Raw genomic sequence first — 19,475 nt, 5'->3', positions numbered from 1 at the left:
AATGACCCATCCTAGCAACTAAGAACTGAGAATAGCTAAAAAATCAGCTTATTGTTAAATAAGTTACATTTTTTTTAAAAAGCCATTTTTGTCACTTGAAGCTTACTTTGCTTTGCTCTCAAAGGTTTCTCCCTTAAAAGCTCTTCACTGCACAATGGCATTTTGGGGGATGGAAGAGGTGAAGTCACTTTCATCAATCTATATCTATAATGTATCTGAGTTCATAACATGTAATCATAGGCCAACACACCCTACTTCTGAAGCATCAGAAATACAGTTTGTATAAGACAAGAAAAGATAAACTAACCAGGCAGGTATACAGTGATTTGATTATTTATTAAAAGGAGAATTCCCAAAACCAGTAATTCCAATTGTCCCTTTGATGGCCTGAGATTCTTATTTCCTAGGACAATGTTACAGAGTAAAATTAAGGGGTATGTCTTTCTTCTTCCAAGTAGAAGACGAGATGCAGGTGGAAAACTCAAAGGAGTAATTTTAGGCTCAAGTATATGTGGAAAGAGAGGATCTGAAAACAAATCCCCTTCAGCCCACCCATGCTTGTGTGCCCTTTGGGAAGTCTGCACACGCCTCCCAGCCTTGGACACACTAGTTTGAAGACTCTTCTTTAATATATCACAGAAGAAAGGTCAACAAGAGACAGAGTGAGCCACACATCTGAGAACACCTAAAGTACAGATATTTGACAGCATGAAAACCTAAACAAAGGAAGTAAATCTCCTAAAATACAACACAGAGAAAACCTAATCCAGTCACAGGTTCCATTTTGAATATTCTGCTAACGTGATGGATGAGAAACATCAATGATTTGCAATAACCACAATTTAAAAACCGAACTCTTTATTTCAACAACTGGGCATAAATATCAACCAATGATTGCATAATCCTAAAGTATCATAAAAAGTTTGGAATCAGATTTTAAAATAGCTGAATAGGGGCTTCCCTGGTGGCACAGTGGTTGAGAATCTGCCCACCGATGCGGGGGACACGGGTTCGAGCCCTGGTCTGGGAAGATCCCACATGCCGCGGAGCGGCTGGGCCCGTGAGCCACAATTACTGAGCCTGCACGTCTGGAGCCTGTGCCCCGCAACAAGAGAGGCCGCGATGGTGAGAGGCCCGCGCACCGCAATGAAGAGTGGCCCCCGCTCGCCACAACTAGAGAGAGTCCGTGCACAGAAACGAAGACCCAACACAGCCATTAAAAAAAAAATTTTAATTAATTAATTTTAAAAAAATAAAAAATAATAAAATAGCTGAATACCTACAAAGCATCTCATTAAATAATTCATCCACTGGCCTTTTAATTGTCTATCATTGTTTACTGTTTATCATTGTTTACTGCAATCCTGGCTTTATCTCATGTTAGAAAATGGCATATTCTTTTATTTCCCAAAATTTTTATTTTGAAAATTTAAAAATCTATAGAAAATTTGTAAGAACAGTATAATGAATACCCTATATCCTTCAACAAGATGCATCAACTGTTATAAAATTTGCCACATTTGCTTTCTTCCTCTCTTTCTCTGATACACACACACACAGATTTTTTTTTCTTTTCCTTGTTATTTTCCTTTTTCTGGCTGAACCATTTGAAAGTAAGTTTGCAGACGTTATACATGTTACCCCTACGTATTTCTGAATGCATGTTCTAAGAACAAGAACATTCTCCTATATAACCACAGTGCCATTTTTACATCTAAGAAATTTAGCCATAATTCTATAATTATCATTTAATATATAGACAATATTCAGATTTCCCAGTTGTCTCAAAAAAGACAGTTTATAGCTGCCTATTTTTCCTAGCAGGTTCCATCAAGGTTTACATATTATATTTGGTTGTTATGCCTCTTTAGTTTCTTTAAATCTAAAGTAGTCCCCCCACAATTTTTCTGTTTTTCATAATAAATAATTTTTTAAAGTAAGGGGCTCAAAGTTCAAATTTTCGTCAAAAAACTCTCAGTATTACCTTGAACTTAATGGAATAATTTTTTCAAAGGCAGTTTCAAAGTTCACTTAGTAAAAGATTCTAGTCTCTATACCCGTGAGTTAGATTTGGGATGACAACTGCCATCAGTGGGTTGGTATGGGAGGGCCACTGAGACCCAGAAAAGAGAATGGTGACACTCACTGAGTGGCCACAAGAACCGTGCTGGTAAGCAGAGGCTCACAAAGCTAATTTGAAGAGAAATTTGATATTTCTCTTCAAATATCCTTTGCTCTCAGGGAACAGATATTGATGAACCTTAGGGAACAGTATGAATAACCTGAGCGTGTCTTTCACAATTTGGATGGTGACTCTGCTTATAAATGCTAATTACACAGCTAGTAATACACAAGGATTATACCTTAATCAGCCTAAGCCTAATTCAAAAACCAAAGCCCTGAGGCAAAAGATATTATTAGGACTTTCTTGTAACTGCAACCACTACTATTCATTCACATATAACCTGATGCTGTGAATCCAAAAGTAGCCTCCTGATATTTGTTTATTTTTAATTAACTTTTATTGGAGTATAGTTGCTTTACAATGTGTCAGTTTCTACTGTACAGCAAAATGAATCAGCTATACATATACATATATCCCCTCTTTTTTGGATTTCCTTCCCATTTAGGTCACCACAGTGCACTAAGTAGAATTCCCTGTGCAATACAGTATGTTCTCATTAGTTATCTATTTTATACATAGTATCAACAGTGTTATGTGTGTCAATCCCTGTCTCCCAATTCCTCTCACCACCACCCCCCGACCCCACTCCCCCGACCAAATCTCCTGATGTTTAAAAAAGACAGGCTTCTGAAATGTGGTTAATTGAGTTCATAAGCAAACACAAAAAATGCACAAACACAGCACGAGGACAACTGAATGAAAGGGGTGCTATTTTATCGCCTATGCAAAAGTGACATGGAAGAAAGATATAACATATTCTGAAATACAGCAAGCACCAAAGGTACCTATCAGCACAGGGTGTCTGTGAGACAGTGACTCGACATGGTGGCTCTGCTTCCACGGTGTCCTATTACACACCCTTACTTCTCCTCAAGCTATTCATTCCAACTGAAAATTTTACCTATTCCTAGGGCATCCTTTACTGTGTGTATGTCACCAACTCTAAAATTTCTACCTCCAGCTTCGACAGATTTTCCTATAGATATTCAGACACAACTGAATTCTGGCTATTTCCAGCTGGACCCCCCACAAGTACCTCATACTTGCACATCTGCCACCAAACTCACCATCTTTCCCCTATAGTCTAGGCCAGACCTCACCTACCCGACCACCACAATCCCTCAGCCACCAGCACTGTCGTTGTTCCTACCTCCTGCTCATCTCCTTGCGATCTGCTCACTTCTCTCATCCCCAGCACCACCTCCTTAGTTCAGACCATCATCACCCAGCCTATTCCAATAGCTTTCTAACTCCCCTCACCAAACTGCACAGTCACCTAACTAAAACAGCTTCAACTGTGTAACTCCAGCTCTACACCTGCACTGACATCTCAGCGCCCTCAGCACCAATGTGGCCACTCCTGACTCATCTCGCTGCCCCCAGCGGCACATTTCAAGTTCCACCAGCATAGTGAGTTTTTCTCAGTACCTCAAACATGCCATGTGTTCTTCTCTTCCCTAGGAGTTTTGGCCTTGTACCTTTCTCTCTGCCCTGAACACTGTTCACCTCCATCTTCATCTAACTCTTACTTCTTAAGGACTCACCTTTGACATCTCTTCTTCCAGAAAACCTTCCCTGTCACCACAAGACTGAATCAGGGGCACTTCTCTGGACTATGGCACTTAGCACACTGAACTGTGTACTGTCGTCTTCTCCTCCAGCAGTGCCCAGAGCAGGAAGAGACAGGCTGAAGCACGGAGACCAGTATGTCGGCTGCTGCACCAGTAGAAATGGTGAGGTACTGGACTACAGCTGCGGCGTGGGGACTTACAGAAGCACACGCTTCGGAGAGATTTAGGCAGCACAGAGGGTGTCTCTGTGTTAACGCCACATTTATGCTCAATGCGTGACATGGCACCCACCGTGTAATGGGTGCTTAATACATACTTGTTTGAAGAATGAATAAATTAATGTAGACACAAGATTTAGACATAGGAAGCAAACAGAAGAACACCTGAAACAGGCTCAGTATAGACTTATTAAGTGCTTCAAGAATGTAGACACAAAGGGAGTGGAGCTGGGTGAGGTTCATTAAGAGGGACATGTGGCTTGAAAGATAGTGGCTGGCTGAGTGGCATGCAAAGAGCAAGTGAGTTAAGAGCATGGATGTGGAGGCTGGTCTGAATACCAATTCCACCACAGGCCAACTGCCAATGAGGGAACCTTGGGCAACTCATCCCATTTTTCTGTGCCTCACCTATAAAAGGAGAGTGACAATGACAGTACCTACTTCATAGTGCTCATATGAGGATCAAATGAATTAATATTTGTAAAGCCCTGAGAAGAACAGTGCCTTGCACAGAATAAACATGATATAAGTATATGCTATGTTAAATTAAACAAATCCTTAGCGGTAGCTTCACCTATTTAGATGCTGTAAAAATGGCCATATGTGAAGGGAATAATTAATTAGTAGATAACTGCACACTTCCACTTATTAGAGGGTGATGTATCAAGCATATTTACTGCAAACTATGAAGAATTTTCACATCTAGAGTTTAGGTAATATTTACAATAGAATTGCTTTTATACATAAGCACACAATTCATAGTACACTGGGGAAGCTAAGGGAAAGAAATTTGAATTGTATGTTAGCAGAGATAAATGAAAAATAAAAAACATAATGCAAACACAGGAAATTATGGAAAAAATGTATGAAATAAAAACATGTAGACATTAAACTCTCTCAATGGCAGGTCTAGACTCGGCTGAGGAGAGCGTTAGTGAATAGAAACAGAACACTGAAGAAATCAACCCAGAGTGCGGTGCACAGACACAGACAGGACGCATGGCAGAAGACACAGTGACCTTTATTCCCAGAAAGAGAATGAAGAGAATGGGGGAGAGGCAATATGTGAGGAAATAATGGGTGGAAAATTTTCAAAAGTGAAGAAAGGCCTGGGTCCTCAGATTCAAAAATTGAAAAAGCACACCTACGTCCCAAGCAAAAATGAGATAAACAAAAGCAATATCTAGTCATATCACAGATCAAAAAAGTTCCCGTTACAATACACTGGGGAGGCTGCCATCAGATCATTCACTGCATTCTGTGACATGGCTCTTTCCTGTCTCCCTGCTGGATTACAGGCTCCTTCAGGGCAGGATTCTTTCCAGTATGTAATATAGTGTTAATACTTGCTTGATGTATAAGTGAGTGAAAGAATAAATGTGTGGAGTATATTTATATTTGTGTGAAAGAATTTTTAAGGAGGAAACAGAATAACACAGAAAAAATATACAAATTTAAGTGTCCATGGGCAGGGCATTTCTCTTTGGACCTGTTTCTCCATTTGTGTAAAATAAAGGAGTCATCTCCATGATGTCAAATATAAAAGTCACTAACAACTATTATAGGATGCTATGGCTATACTATTATTTTTTGAAACCTCTGCATTTAAAAACCAATTTGGGTGGTTCTCTTATTTTCAACAGGCTTACTGACGGAAAATCTGAAAAATTATCTGCCTCCCAGTTATTTAATTCATAGGACAGCTGTAAGAGAATAGTGACAACAAACCATAATCACTGAGTCCTGCAGTGGTACCAAGACAAACATATTCATGTGTCATTTTCACTTGATTTATACACAACACACTGAAGCCAATTGCCAGTGCTTCACTCCCATATATCCAAACTAGACTCCTCGTTTGACTTACGTGATATGGACTCTTACCTAGCAAACTCTCCCCAAACCAACATCACAGAGGTCAGCTACAGTCAATATGCACATCCTTCCATTTTCATACCCTAAATAAGTAAACAGCAAATCGTTACCAGTCCAAGACTTATGTGAGAATTGGCTGGGAAAGGTAAGCTGCAAATATATAAAATAGCCAGAACCAATACTGCTGGCTTTTGACTAAGAATATTTAAAATGGCAGGACCTCAAAGTTGTATATAACTTTATCTACATTTAAGCTTCAAAATCTATGTGTGCACAAGAAAATGTAACAGTTCAAACTGACCAACTTGTATTTAATGTTTGATAATACCACACTCTTTTTTTATCATTAGAAAAACAACTAATCTTATTTCTTCATTCTCAAAGAAAACAAGCCTTACAAGGTAGAAAACAACGATTTAGAAAAGAATTACTCAAATTTGGTTCTTAAACTGCAAGCACACTGTAACTTCCTGTGTGTACTTGAGCAAACTAGAGTAGCTCCCAGCACGTTACAGTGACAGATTTGATAACCGGACAGGGAAAACATACTTGGAAGCAGGTTTGAAAAAACCACTCCAGGGACCAAGAAAAGGTAAACAGATGACAAAAGAAATCCTTATTTCTAGGTATGAGATTAGTCTCATGCGGCTCTTGCAGGTAAAGCACACAGATGATTCAAGAAGCCATGCAAATGATCTCATGGAGGGTGATGCCCAATCAAAGGCAATAATTTGGGACAGCTATATTTTAAAGATGTATATTCATCTCTTCATTTAAGCATACTTCCAGGAAGAAACTAGGCATGGTCTAAAAGAGAACAACCAGAATGTTGAGAGACTGAACTTTGTAATACATGAAACAATGGATTTTTATGCCACAGAATGTAAGACTGCCAGTTACTAGAAGAAAAAAAGTAGGGCTGTCAATAAGAGAAAGCTACAGAGAGTTAGTTCTTATACTGGATCTCAAATCTCTAGTAACCCCAAAAAGTACAGACTGTCTTTGGAAGTGGTGGGTCAGTACCATGAGAGATGCCCTAAAGGGGCCAAGAACAAGCGAGCCATGATGACCCAGAGAAGTTTAAGCATTAAAATGGGGGTTAGGCTAGATGGCGCTGGAGATTCCGAGATGTTAAAACACAGATTGTTTTCTCCAGGTTCCTTATATTAGGTTTGTATGATTTAAAGGGTAATAATTTATCTAGTAGAGAAAAGAGAATAATTATTAAGAGGTAAAAGTATGGTGATTATGCCTCAAAATACTGTTATCACTTGAACAATTGTGAAGCCATCTTTTAGATGTCAGGTAAAGACGAGTACAGTATTGGCTGCCAACATTCATATCTTTTCATAGCAAATATAAGTGTGTTCAGATGATCATCATCCTGATGCTACATGGTAAAATCCCTTGTTGACCTCAGAAGCAAGATGGTGAGCCCAACAGGGCCAGAAACGGAACTGTTTATAAGTACATAAAAGAAAATACCACTTTCATTTCCTATGGAGTGTACTGTTTAAATGTAAGCTAATCACTGAATTACCTTTTTGTTTTTTATCCTCTTCGAGAGATACTGTGATGTGGACCAAATCTTTCAGTTTCCATACCAATTTCATTTTAAAGGGGTATAGGGCAGAAAGTTTAAAACTGTATTTCCTGGACAACCTTGCAATTTGGGTTCCAGACATAATTAGGTTGCGCTAATCCAATTAATCCATAATCAGGCTGTACTCACACTCAAAGCCTTGATTTGGAGATGGGACATAGGGAGAAAAGCAGAGGACAGAGCATCCACTTCGCTTGTTGAGATCATGGCACAAATGATGTGGTTCTAGAGCCAGCAGCTTCTTCCTAATTCAGCAAAGTCTGTAGCAGCAGCGGTAGCTTTCAAACCATGGTAAAGACAGTGACTTTTTTTTCACCAGAAGTATCAACAGCAACTTTCTGATTTGTCAGCTCCTGATCTCAACAGAGTAGTCCAGGGGTGCTGGGACTTAGCTGTTCCTGGAAACCCAGTGAAGGCCTACTCCTCCAACCCTTCAAATACTTTGTAGGCGTCTACTTCCCTGTATTAAACCCCTCTCCTTAAACTAATTAAAAATCATGCCGTTGCTTACAGTGGACCTGGAGCCCTGTTAATAACAGGGTAAAATGGACACTGTTCTGAGATGGAAAGTAATTTACAAATCAAATGAAATGTGTATTTCTAAACACCTATTTGATGGCCAGATACAAAACTGTCTTTTAGACTTTTAAAAATACATGTTAATAATCCTACATAGTGCACAGAAGCACATTTTCAAATAGGCCTAGGGATAAGAAAAGACATCAAATAATGGGGTAAGGGGACAGAAGAATAAGAAAAACACGGACTTTTTTTTTAATGGTGAAATTATTTGTATGAAAAAGAAAACAGAACTGGTAAAGAATTTTTTAAAAATCTTAAGATAATCAGATGGAAATATATTCAAGATACTACAACTATGCTAACTTTTTTTAAATTAAAAAAAAATACTACAAAGATACCCATCACTTGGTATCTTAAGTCAGTTTTATTTTAAAATAAATTTTTAGAAGTTCAGTTTGGATCTTATGATCAAAAAGTTGAATAGAGACACGGAAGATATAAGAAAGGATCCAAACTGAAGTTGTAGAGATTAAAACTATACCATGTCTGAGATGAAAAACACACTAAGTGGAGTTAACGACAGATCAGACACTGAAAAACAAAAGATTAATGAACTTAAAAACATAGCAATTAGAATTATCCAAAATAAAACACAGAAAGAAAAATAAATTAAAAACATAATATCAGAAAACTTCAAGCCAGTTAATGTGTGTAATAGAGTCCCCAAATAAGGGAGAGGACAAAAAAAATATCTGAAAAATATTTCAAATTCAATGAAAATTGTAAACCCACGGATCCCACAAAACTCAACAAACCCCAGACGTAAGAAATGAAGAAAACAAAAAAGAAGAAAAAAAAAAAAGAAAGCTGAAAGAAGTCATTACCAGCCAACTCACAATAGAAGAAACATTAAAGAAAGTCCTTCACATGGAAGGAAAATGACAGATGGAAATACAGCTCTACTCAAAGAGATGAAGAACACCAGAAACGGTAGTTACATTATATAAGTGTAAACAGATATTTTTCTTATTATTTTAATCTCCTTAAAAATAAAAGTGTTTAAAAATAACATCTTATTCTAGGGTTTATAACATATATATAATAAAACGTATGACAACGGTAGCATAAAGACTGGGGTGTAGGGGGGACGGAATGAAAGTAAGGTTCTTATAGTATTTTTGAAGTAGTAAAGTATCACTTGAAGGTAGACTGTGACAAGTTAAAGATATATAATATAAACCCTAAAAAAATAAAATAAATAAAATTTTAAAATACTGAAATAAAGTTTCAGCTTATAAACCAACAAAGAAGAAAATTAAATCTTAAAAAACACTCAATGTTTTGAAGAGCAGAAAAGGGATGAAAAGGAAAACAAACAGGAAGACTTAACCTAACCATATCCATAATCTCACTAGATATAAATGGTCTAAACATCCAGATAAAGAGAGAGATCGTCAGACTGGATAAAAACACTCAACCATGTATGTTGCTTACATGAAAAGCACTTTAACTAAAGACACAAATAGGTTAAAAGTAGAAAGATGGAAAAGGTGATACCATACTAATACTAATCAAAAGAAAGCTGTAGTGCCTGTATTATCACATTATTGACCAGAGATGTATTAATACGTCTTTTGTTACCCGAACGTTACTGACAGGAGACGAATCAATATCACTTACATAACAAATCGCCAGCTGCAAGCGTTAGTTTCTGCAAAAATCCCCCAGTTAATAATGAGTTATTATCAAAGTAGAATTCAGAGCAAAGAATATCATTACCAGGGATAAAGATAATTATTTCTTAATAATAAGGGTGTTAATTTATCAAGAAGACCAAACAATCCTAAATGTTTACGCACCTAATAACAGAGCATCAACTCCATGTAGCAAAACTGGTATAACTCCAAGAAGAAATAGACAAATCCACAATTATAGTCAGCAATTTAATTACCACGCTTTCTAATAACAGAACAACTAGACTGTGAGGGTTTAGCAGACTTGAAAACCATTGTCAATCAACTTGATGTGACTGACATTTATAGAACACTCCATCCAACAACAGTGGAATACACATTCTTCTAAAGTGTACACAAAACATTTACCAAAAGAGACCATATTCTGGACCATGAAACAAGTCTTGGTAAATTTAAAAGGATTTAAGTTATTCAAAATATGTTTTCAGACCAAAATGGAATTAAATTAGAAATAAATAAAAGTAAGATCTCTGGAAAGTCCAGAAATTTTGGAAATTAAATAACACACTTAAAAATAACCCATGGATCTAAGAAGAAATGAAAAGGGAGATTAGAAAGTATTTCGAACTGAATGAAAATGAAACTCAACACAGCAGAATTTGTGGAATGCCATGAAAGCAGAACTTGGGAAATTTATAATCACTAAATCCTGTGATAGAAAATAAGAAAGATAAATAAATAACCTTGACTTCTACCTTAAAAAGCTAGAAAAAGAGGAGCAAATTAAACTCAAAGGAAGCAGAGGAAAGGAAATATCAGAGCAGAAATGAAACAAATAGAAAACAGAATGACAATAGAGAAAATCTATGAAACCAAAAGAATTCTTTGAGAAGATCAATAAAATTGATAAACATCTGGCTAGATCAGGAAAAAAATAGTGAAGACGCAAGTTACCAGTATCAAAACTGAACAAAACTCTCAGCAAACTAGAAACAGAAGGGAACCTCCTCAACATGTTGAAGAGTAGCTACAAAACACATAGAGCTAATATCATACTTAGTGTTGAAAGAATGAATGCTTTCCCCCTAAGGTCACAAACACAAGGATGTCTGCTCTCACCACTTCTATTCAGTATAGTACTGGAGGTTTTCACTAGAGCAAGAAAGAGGGAGGGAGGCATCCAAATAGAAAAGGGCAGCATAAAACTATCTTCATTTACAGATGACATGACTGCCTATGCAGGAAATTCAATGGACTCTACAAAAAAGCTACTAGTGACTTTGGCAAAACTGCAAGATACAAGATCAATACATAAAAATCAATTTTATTTCTCTGTACTAGCAATGAACAAGAGGGAAATTAAAATTTAAAAACAATATCATTTACAACAGCATCAAAAATAAAAAGTACTTAGGGATAAATCAGACAAAAGGTGTGTAAAGACCTATACACTAAAATCTATAAAACACTGCTGAGAGAAATTAAATAAGACTTAAAGAGGAGACATACCTTGTTCATGGGTCAAGATTCAATACTGTTAAAATGTCAGTTCTCCCCCAAACTGAACTACAGATTCAACAATCTGAACAAAAATCCCAGTAGACATTTTTTTTTTTAATTGACAATCTGATTCTTAAATTCATGTGGACATGCAAAAAACCTAAAATAGGCAAAACAAGTTTGCCGAAGTCTGATTTTCAAGGCTCATTATAAAGCTAGAATGTACATGACAGTGGGGTATTAATGTAAAGATGGGCAAGTCGATCAATGGAACAGAAGACAGACTCCAAAAATAAGCACACACCTATATGAGCAACAGATTTAAGGTAATGCAGTAAAGACAATCTATTTAACAAATGTTACTGGCACAACTGGATATTCATATAACAAAAAATGACACTGGATATGTATTTCACACAATCTATAAAAATTAATTCAAAATAGATCATAGATGTTCACGTAAAACCAAGATTATAAAACTTCTAGAAAAAAAACATAGAAGATATTATTTGCAACCTTGGGTTAGGCCAAGATTTCTTAACAGAATGCCAAAAGTACAATGCATACAAGAAAAAAATGGATAAATTTGACTTCAAAATTAAAAACTTTTCATCTTTAAAAGACACCAGCAGGAGCATGAAAAGACAATCCAAACCTTTGGAGTAAACACTTGTAAAGCATATATCTGATAAAGGACTTGTGTCTAGACTATACAGGGAATGCTCAAAACTCAACAATAATAAAACACATTGGTGTTTTTTTTTAAATGGACAAAAGATTTGAACAGACGGTCCAACACACAAAACAGACATATAGATGATAAATAAGCACATGAAAAGATGCTCAATGTCATTACTCATGAGGGAAATGCAAATTAAAACCACAATGAGATCCTAGTATAACCTATTAGATGGCTAAAATTAAAAAGACTGCCCAGGGCTTCCCTGGTGGCGCAGTGGTTGAGAGTCTGCCTGCCAATGCAGGGGACACGGGTTCGAGCCCTGGTCTGGGAAGATCCCACATGCCGCGGAGCAACTGGGCCCGTGAGCCACAATTACTGAGCCTGCGCGTCTGGAGCCTGTGCTCTGCAACAAGAGAGGCCGCGATAGTGGGAGACCCGCGCACCGCGATGAAGAGCGGCCTCCGCTTGCCGCAACTAGAGAAAGCCCGTGCACAGAAACGAAGACCCAAACACAGTCATAAATTAATTAATTAATTAATTAAACAAAAAAAGTATTAAAAAAAAAAAAAGACTGCCCATACCAAGGGTTGGTGGAGATATAGAAGAATGGAATTCTCATACTCCTGGTAGGAATGTAAAACAGTATCACTTTGGAAAACAGTTTGGCAGTTTCTATCTTAAAAAGCTGCACATACATATAGTCCCACTTATAGGTATTTACCCAAGGGAAAGGAAGTATATGTCCATACAAGGGCTTGTATGAATGTGACATACAAGGAACCTTATCTGTAACAGCCAAAAACTGTAAACAATCCAAATGTCCATTAACAGGAGAATGGATAAACAAATTGCGTAGGTCCGTACAATGGGTACTACTCAGCGAGAAAAGGAACAAACTATTGATACACACAACGTGGATGAATTGCAAAAGAACTAAGCTATGAAAAAAGCTAGACAAAAAAGAGTACTTAATATATGTACATCCATCTTTATAAAACTCTAGAAAATGCAAACCAATCTATAGTGAAAGAAAACAGAGCAATGATTCCTTGAGGAAAGGGTTGGAAAGGGGTGGGAGGGAGGGATTACAAGGGACATGAGGAAACTTTTGGGAGTGATGGATATGTTCACAATCTTGCTTGTGGAGATAGTTTCATGTGTATATATATTTCACAACTTATCCAACTGTATACTTTACATATGTATTGTTTACTGTATGTTAATTATTCCTTAATAAAGCTATTTAAAAACAAACCAAAACATAATAAAAAAAAATCTCGAAAAACGTAAAGAGATGTATCAAACCACAAAACAGGATAACTCCAGATAAGAAATTAATCAAATGCAATCAGATGGCAACAGATCAATTAAGAACCTTCTTGGACAGAGAAAGAAGCAAAAATCTGCAGTGTTGAGTCAGCAAAATAGGGCAATTTGGAAAAGGTCAATTCCAAAGGACCACAGTACAGAACTAAGGGGAATGAATCTGAGAATACACAATAGCCAAGAGAATATGGAAATTTAACCTCTAGCAGCAATCCTTGAGAGAATCAGAGTTTAGAGTTCATGATTAAAGGCAGAAGAAAAGGTTTCAGAATTGAAAGAAGATTTAAAGGCTCAAAAATCCCCCACAAGAACCAAAGAAAGCCATCAAGAACAGCAAGACTTAACCAAATAACTCCTCACACTATAAGAAGAAAGTATTCTGCAAAAAGCTATAAAAAATATGTTTCTTTTGAAAGAATGCAAACAACTACAACATCAGGTTTCTAAATGCAGACCAGAGTATAATGGCAATGAAGCAATACTTATAAAACGCGAAGAAAAAAAATATTCAAGAAACATTTACCCAGTTCATAAGTAACAGCAGAAGAAATCCTTTTATGGATTGCAAAACATTCCTCTCACCTCCACAGTAGTCCCCATATCATTAAAACTGAACTCATTCATTTATTCATCAAGTGTACTGACTACTGTGTAAAAGTCATTAACTCTTAGAATTGTAGATACGGGCTCGGGCAATGGGTGCTACAGAGAGAATCTCACATCTGATAAACATAGGTTAAAACTGTGTCCACGTTAACAGTTACATTATTTGATTCTGTGTAAACTGCGATGTTCCTCTCTTCTCACAAGATTCAGAAGGAATAAAATTGTTATTGATGTAATGGACTGTCTCAGGTTGCCAGCTTTCAGGTTCTGAGAACAGTGGATGATGGGATGGAAGGAAGGGGTGCCTTTGCATAGCTTCTCTTTCCCTCCTCTCCTCCTCTCCCAAGCACAAGAGGATCAGAAATTGTACCAAAGGATTTTGTTTTGAACTCATTGCACCTGGGAAACTGGATAAAGGAAAAAAGGCTTCACTGGACAAAAATTTACCTTCCAAGCCCATCCTGATACCACATTTCAGACTCTAGAAACCTACAACAATCATTTTTCAGAGGCTGTGCCAGCTGCTGCCAAAGCTCTTCTGGGGCTCTTCAAGCTCCTGTCTCAGTGGCTCTTCCACTACCTGCCACCTCACCTTGGCACCATGATTCCCAGAACTGTCACACTTGCCATCATGTATTCAAACTATTCCCCATATGAAGGTGGGGCAGGATGGTTCTTCTTCCCAATACCAATCAAAATCCCAATTCCATGAAACAGCTGGTTAATGCTACTTATTTAAACCTTAAAAATGGCATCAAATAGATCATATCATTCAATAAGTATTTACTGAATACCCACCTACAACAAATCTGTAAGAGGGTTTTATACAAAAGAGATCTCTCTTCCTTGTTAAAATGTTGGACATCTTCCTTTATCTATTCCAAACAAATATGTATAGCTTCCTCATATATATACCAAGAAATTCCCGCCATCTGATACCCAAACTCGACACTGCAATGAATAAGGAACTAACAGCCTCAACTTAATACAGGCAAGCACCCTAGACCTAGGAAATGTTCTACTTAATGGTATTTAAGAATCCATTTGGGCTAAGAAGGATTATAAGAAAAGACTATTAATTTAACCGAACCTTAAATGAAGACTAACAAATGAAAATTGATAGAACATGGGAAAGATATTTAGGGATATTTTCCCGTCCCCAGCATGTTGTAAAAAAACTAAAATACTGAAAATATGACATTCTGAAACCATCTACCCCACCACTACCCCTAGTCGGACAATGCTGGCCACACTTCTAAGAGTTCAGCAAAATGGAAAGGGTGCAGACTGACAACACAAGCAATGAAAAAAAACGCCACAAACTAAGACTACAGAGACCTTTTCAATTTACCTGGCACCTTTTCATTTTCTATAGTCCATGTACTTTAAGAAATACGATAGATTCTTTCTTTATTCTATACGTAATAATGGAAAGAATGGTGTTCCATCAACTATAATGATTCAACTTCCCACAAGACATCAATTCTTGATTTAACAAGGATTCTTTAGAGTCTTGGGCAAAGATTAAGTTTAACTATAAATTAGGAATGCTCTAAGAACTAAGGAGCAAATGTTTGTAAAGCACACTGTAAAGGCAAGAAGACAGCAGGGGTCATCTCTGATTCCTCCCTGTCCCTCCCCACATTCAATCATCAAGCCCACTGGGTTAATAATGTAAATCTCTATCCCCACTACGCCTATCCTAGACAAAGTCACCATCAACTTTTCCCTAGGCCAGATATCAGCAAACTACAGCCTACAGGCAAAATCTGACTTGTCTCCTGTTTTTGTAAATAAAGTTTTATTGGAACACAGTCATGTCCACTCATTTATATATTGTCTTTGACCATTTTCATGCTACAATGGCAGAGTTGAAGAGATGTGACTGTCTGACCCACAATGTCTAAAATATTCATTATCTGGCCTTTTACAGAAAAAGTTTGTCAAACCTGACCTAAGTAGGCTATTAAATAATTCTCTGACTGGTCTCCCTGCCACCCATTCAATTCATCCTCCAAATTGCAGGCTGGATGAAAGATTTAAAAACACAAATCTGATCATTCATTCTTTTGCAAAGTAATCGAAACTCCTTTAGGTAACTTCTATAACTTTTCCAACCTCCTATCTTGCCACTACCCATTCAACCTTTATATTCCAGTTATTCTATCTTAATATCTTCAGATCCACCTTGCTCTAACCTTTGGCCTTTCAGCATGTCCCAGGAACACTCTTTCTCCTAGCTAACTCCAGGTTCGGGGTCTCCATGTACATGTCATTTTTTCAAGGAAGCCATTCCTGGTCCCTTGGGCTGGGATTAGGTGGTCCTGAACTTCCTCCACCACTGACCTTATTAGATTCTAATGCATATTTAATTGTCAGGCCCAATCAAAAGCCATATGAGAGCAGAGGTAGACTCTGATGTTAACTATGACACCCTTGCAGCAGGCATATGTTTTTGCTCAAATAAATTCATCCTTTGCATCATATTCTGAGAATCCAAAGAACTTTTTCTCAGTGATTCAGCAGAAATATTTAACCAATGAAGATAAATAAGTCATGATATAATCATGGCAGAATAAGTTGATTGCAAAATCTGAAAACCTAGAAACCTACAAAAACACAACTTCTTCTGAGCAAAACTGTTCACACCATGTGCTTTTTAAATTTATTATTAGAGAAAACTTGATCGTCAGAGCTTATTCTAGACTGTATTTAATGAAAAGAACAAAAATAATGAAACTAAGAAGGGTATTCCCCCAGTACCTGCTCTTCCCTCTCCTTTTCTTTGGTTTTACTTCTGTAGACTCTAGCAGAGGTGGCATCCTGGGATGGAATGGCAGAGATCTGATGCAGTGGCATGCTCATCCCAGCCTCCTGTGTGGTCTTCCTCTTTACAGAAGAAAGTCTCCAGTGGTAGAGTCATTTTGGGCCATGGACTTCAAGCTGAGAGAGAGAAAGGAAGACAAGACATAACTGAGCTAAAACACTTTAAAAATTTCCAACAGTGAGATTAGCATTTTATATTTATATTCATATTTAGTTAAATAAGTTACAATGTCTAACATAAATACTTCGTCTTCAAAAATGATAGAAGATGAATGCCTATGGCGAGAACTGTAACATTTTTTCTCATGTAATAAGATGGGAGCACCTGAAAGAGGCTGGTGTAACAGGTACATGGGAGCCCCTGAAAGAGGCTGGTGTAACAGGTACATGCATAATCAGATATTAATTTTCCAATGGCTACTTAGGTTTTAAACATAGCAGTGTTATCCTTTATTTTAAGAATATTTTTGAAGTTACACATTTTTTTTTGAACAAGCATTCATCCTGATATAAGTAGTGATCCTTCCTTAAGATCACTGCCCTTGAGTCCGTATAATGGTAATATTAAAAGTTAAAGAAGTCTGAAATAAGTTTAAGATATCTATGATCCATGCTTAACCTTCTAAAAGTCTAGACTCTCTAGACCAGTTTATTGGCAAACTTTTCCCGTAAAGAGCCAGAAGTAAATATTTTATACATTGTGGGCCATATTTGTTTCAACTACTCAATTTTGCCAATGTAACAAGAAAGTAGGCACAATGAGTTTGTAAACGAATAAGAATGGTTATGTTCCAATAAAACTTTACTTACAAAAACAGGTGGCAGACTAGATTTGGCCCACGGGCCTGGAGTTTCCTAATCCTGCTCTAAGAATATTCCAGGGGAGATGAGGGTCATCACAGACATTCCTGGGACCATAAAAGGCTGCCTTAGGTAAAATAATAGTGTCCGAATAAGCTATATTCATGATTCCAGGCAGCCCTTACTTTTTTTCTGGTTTTCTCCTACATTCCTCCAAAGTACCTAGTAATTGAATTGTGTGTTCTCTATCTCTCTGCCCCCACTGAGATCTATCAAACTCTGTATACAACCAATTAAATATAAATTACCCAAACTATCCATAATGTTTAACATGGTAACATTTCACTCTGCTTGAATTTTAACAAAGGATGGAAGCCTTAATCCAAAAGAATGAATCTCTAATTTGGGGATTTTCGTTTATTAAGCATGTATTGGAGGTGGGGCAGTAGACAAGGAGGGTGAACAATAGGGCCTGACAACCCTAAGTACACATCTGTCGAGCAGCCATTTGTTCCACCTCTCCCCTCCCTGTGCTCTGGACCAAAGATAGGTGTTTGTGTGGCTGATCCCACCTCTGACAGTGTTACTAACCACACCGAAGAGCAACAGGACTCACAAAAGCAACTTCTTCCACAGGACTCTGATCAACAAGCAACAGGAAGGAACAAGAAGCCGGAAAGGATCAACACACAGGAGAAAATAAGCTAAAAGAATATCCTGTTTTTAAAAAGTCTAGTTTTATAATAGTTGGATGATCACTCATAAGCAATAAAACAGGAAAACAAGAGTAGGTAATATTAGTATCTAGATATTATATCCAATAATAAATAAAATGTTAATGTCTAGATATTACATATCACCTACTCTATTTCAAGCCTTTGATGAGGCTGACACCAGATGGAACACTGTACCCAAACAAATGGTCTGAATATATGTGCTTACATTACATAAGACAAGAGGCACTCACTTACTGCTGCGTTGTCTTACACTCTCTGGAAGATCACAAGAGTCAGTAGTGAGCCGTTTTTCATCACTAATGCATTAAAGTCCTCTGTCAGAGATGACAAACTCCATGTGGCCTCTTAGAATACTTAGTCAAACTAACCATGCCTAGAGCCCCACCACATAGCATGCCAATAGCTGCCTTTGGTGCTTCTGGTATAATCATCATTATTACATCACTGGTACTTGACCATGACAAGCCTGGAGAAGACTATTTATGCCATAGAAACACAAATGTGAGAGGGTTTTAAATTTTATCGCAAAGTTTTGAAGGACCTCCCTCATTACAGCCATGTAATTAAGCTACTCTTCGGATATGTACCCCTATCTCTAGGTACTAGACCTGAAAGTTTGCCTGAAGCAATCCCTCTCCTATGTCAGACATATTTAGGATAAAAATGATAATTTAAAAAACCAAACTACAAAACAAACCATACCACTTTGTATGTAAAGGTTCATATGAAAATCATAAAGCAGGTATTACTCATACTAGTTTCTTCACATAATTTCCAAGTATCGTTTTCTATCAATTCAAGTCATGTTTAATTAAGAGCAATAGTTAAACCTCTGCACTATGCCTGACAATCCAGGCAGGAGGACTTCAATTCCACTAATGCTACTTTGCAAAATACAACACATTTAATATGAACATCCATATCTAGAAGAACTGGACTGACAAAACTGGTTGTTTAAGAGTATGGAAATGAATATAACATGTTCATGTATCAGAAGCCTTACTATTGTTAAGATGGCAATTCTCCCAAAATTGATCTACAGATAAAGCAATCCCTATCAAAAAACCTTCTGACTTCTTTGCAGAAATTGGAGAAGCTGATCCTAAAATTCATATGGACCCAGAACACCCAAAACAATCTTGAAAAAGAACAAAGTTGGAGAACTCACACTTCCTGATTTAAAAACTTACTACAAAGGAATGGTAAGAAAACTGGGTTCAAGATGGTGGCATAGGAAGATCCTAAACTCACCTCCTCCCACAGACACAACAAATATACAGTTACACAGGGAACAAATCCTTCTGAAAAGAACCTGAGAACTGCCAGAAC

At 37.2% G+C, this 19,475-nt stretch overlaps 1 protein-coding gene across 5 annotated transcripts in view; it reads right to left on the bottom strand.

Annotated features, from left to right (window-relative positions):
* MARCHF8 (membrane associated ring-CH-type finger 8) overlaps window positions 1-19,475 on the bottom strand; it is a 117,700-nt gene that overhangs the window by 45,937 nt on the left and 52,288 nt on the right. For all 5 annotated transcript variants that reach the window (XM_068548081.1, XM_068548079.1, XM_068548084.1 and 2 more), the window contains one exon: window positions 16,546-16,725. In XM_068548081.1, the coding sequence (XP_068404182.1) occupies window positions 16,546-16,647 (102 nt within the window). In that variant the 5' untranslated portion in view covers window positions 16,648-16,725. The remainder of the gene's footprint in view (window positions 1-16,545; window positions 16,726-19,475) is intronic.

Source organism: Eschrichtius robustus, chromosome 7 (genome assembly GCF_028021215.1).
Source record: "Eschrichtius robustus isolate mEscRob2 chromosome 7, mEscRob2.pri, whole genome shotgun sequence".
Taxonomy (NCBI): Eukaryota; Metazoa; Chordata; class Mammalia; order Artiodactyla; family Eschrichtiidae; genus Eschrichtius; species Eschrichtius robustus.
Note: the sequence above shows the minus strand (reverse complement) of the source record. Positions and strands in the feature narration are given on the sequence as shown.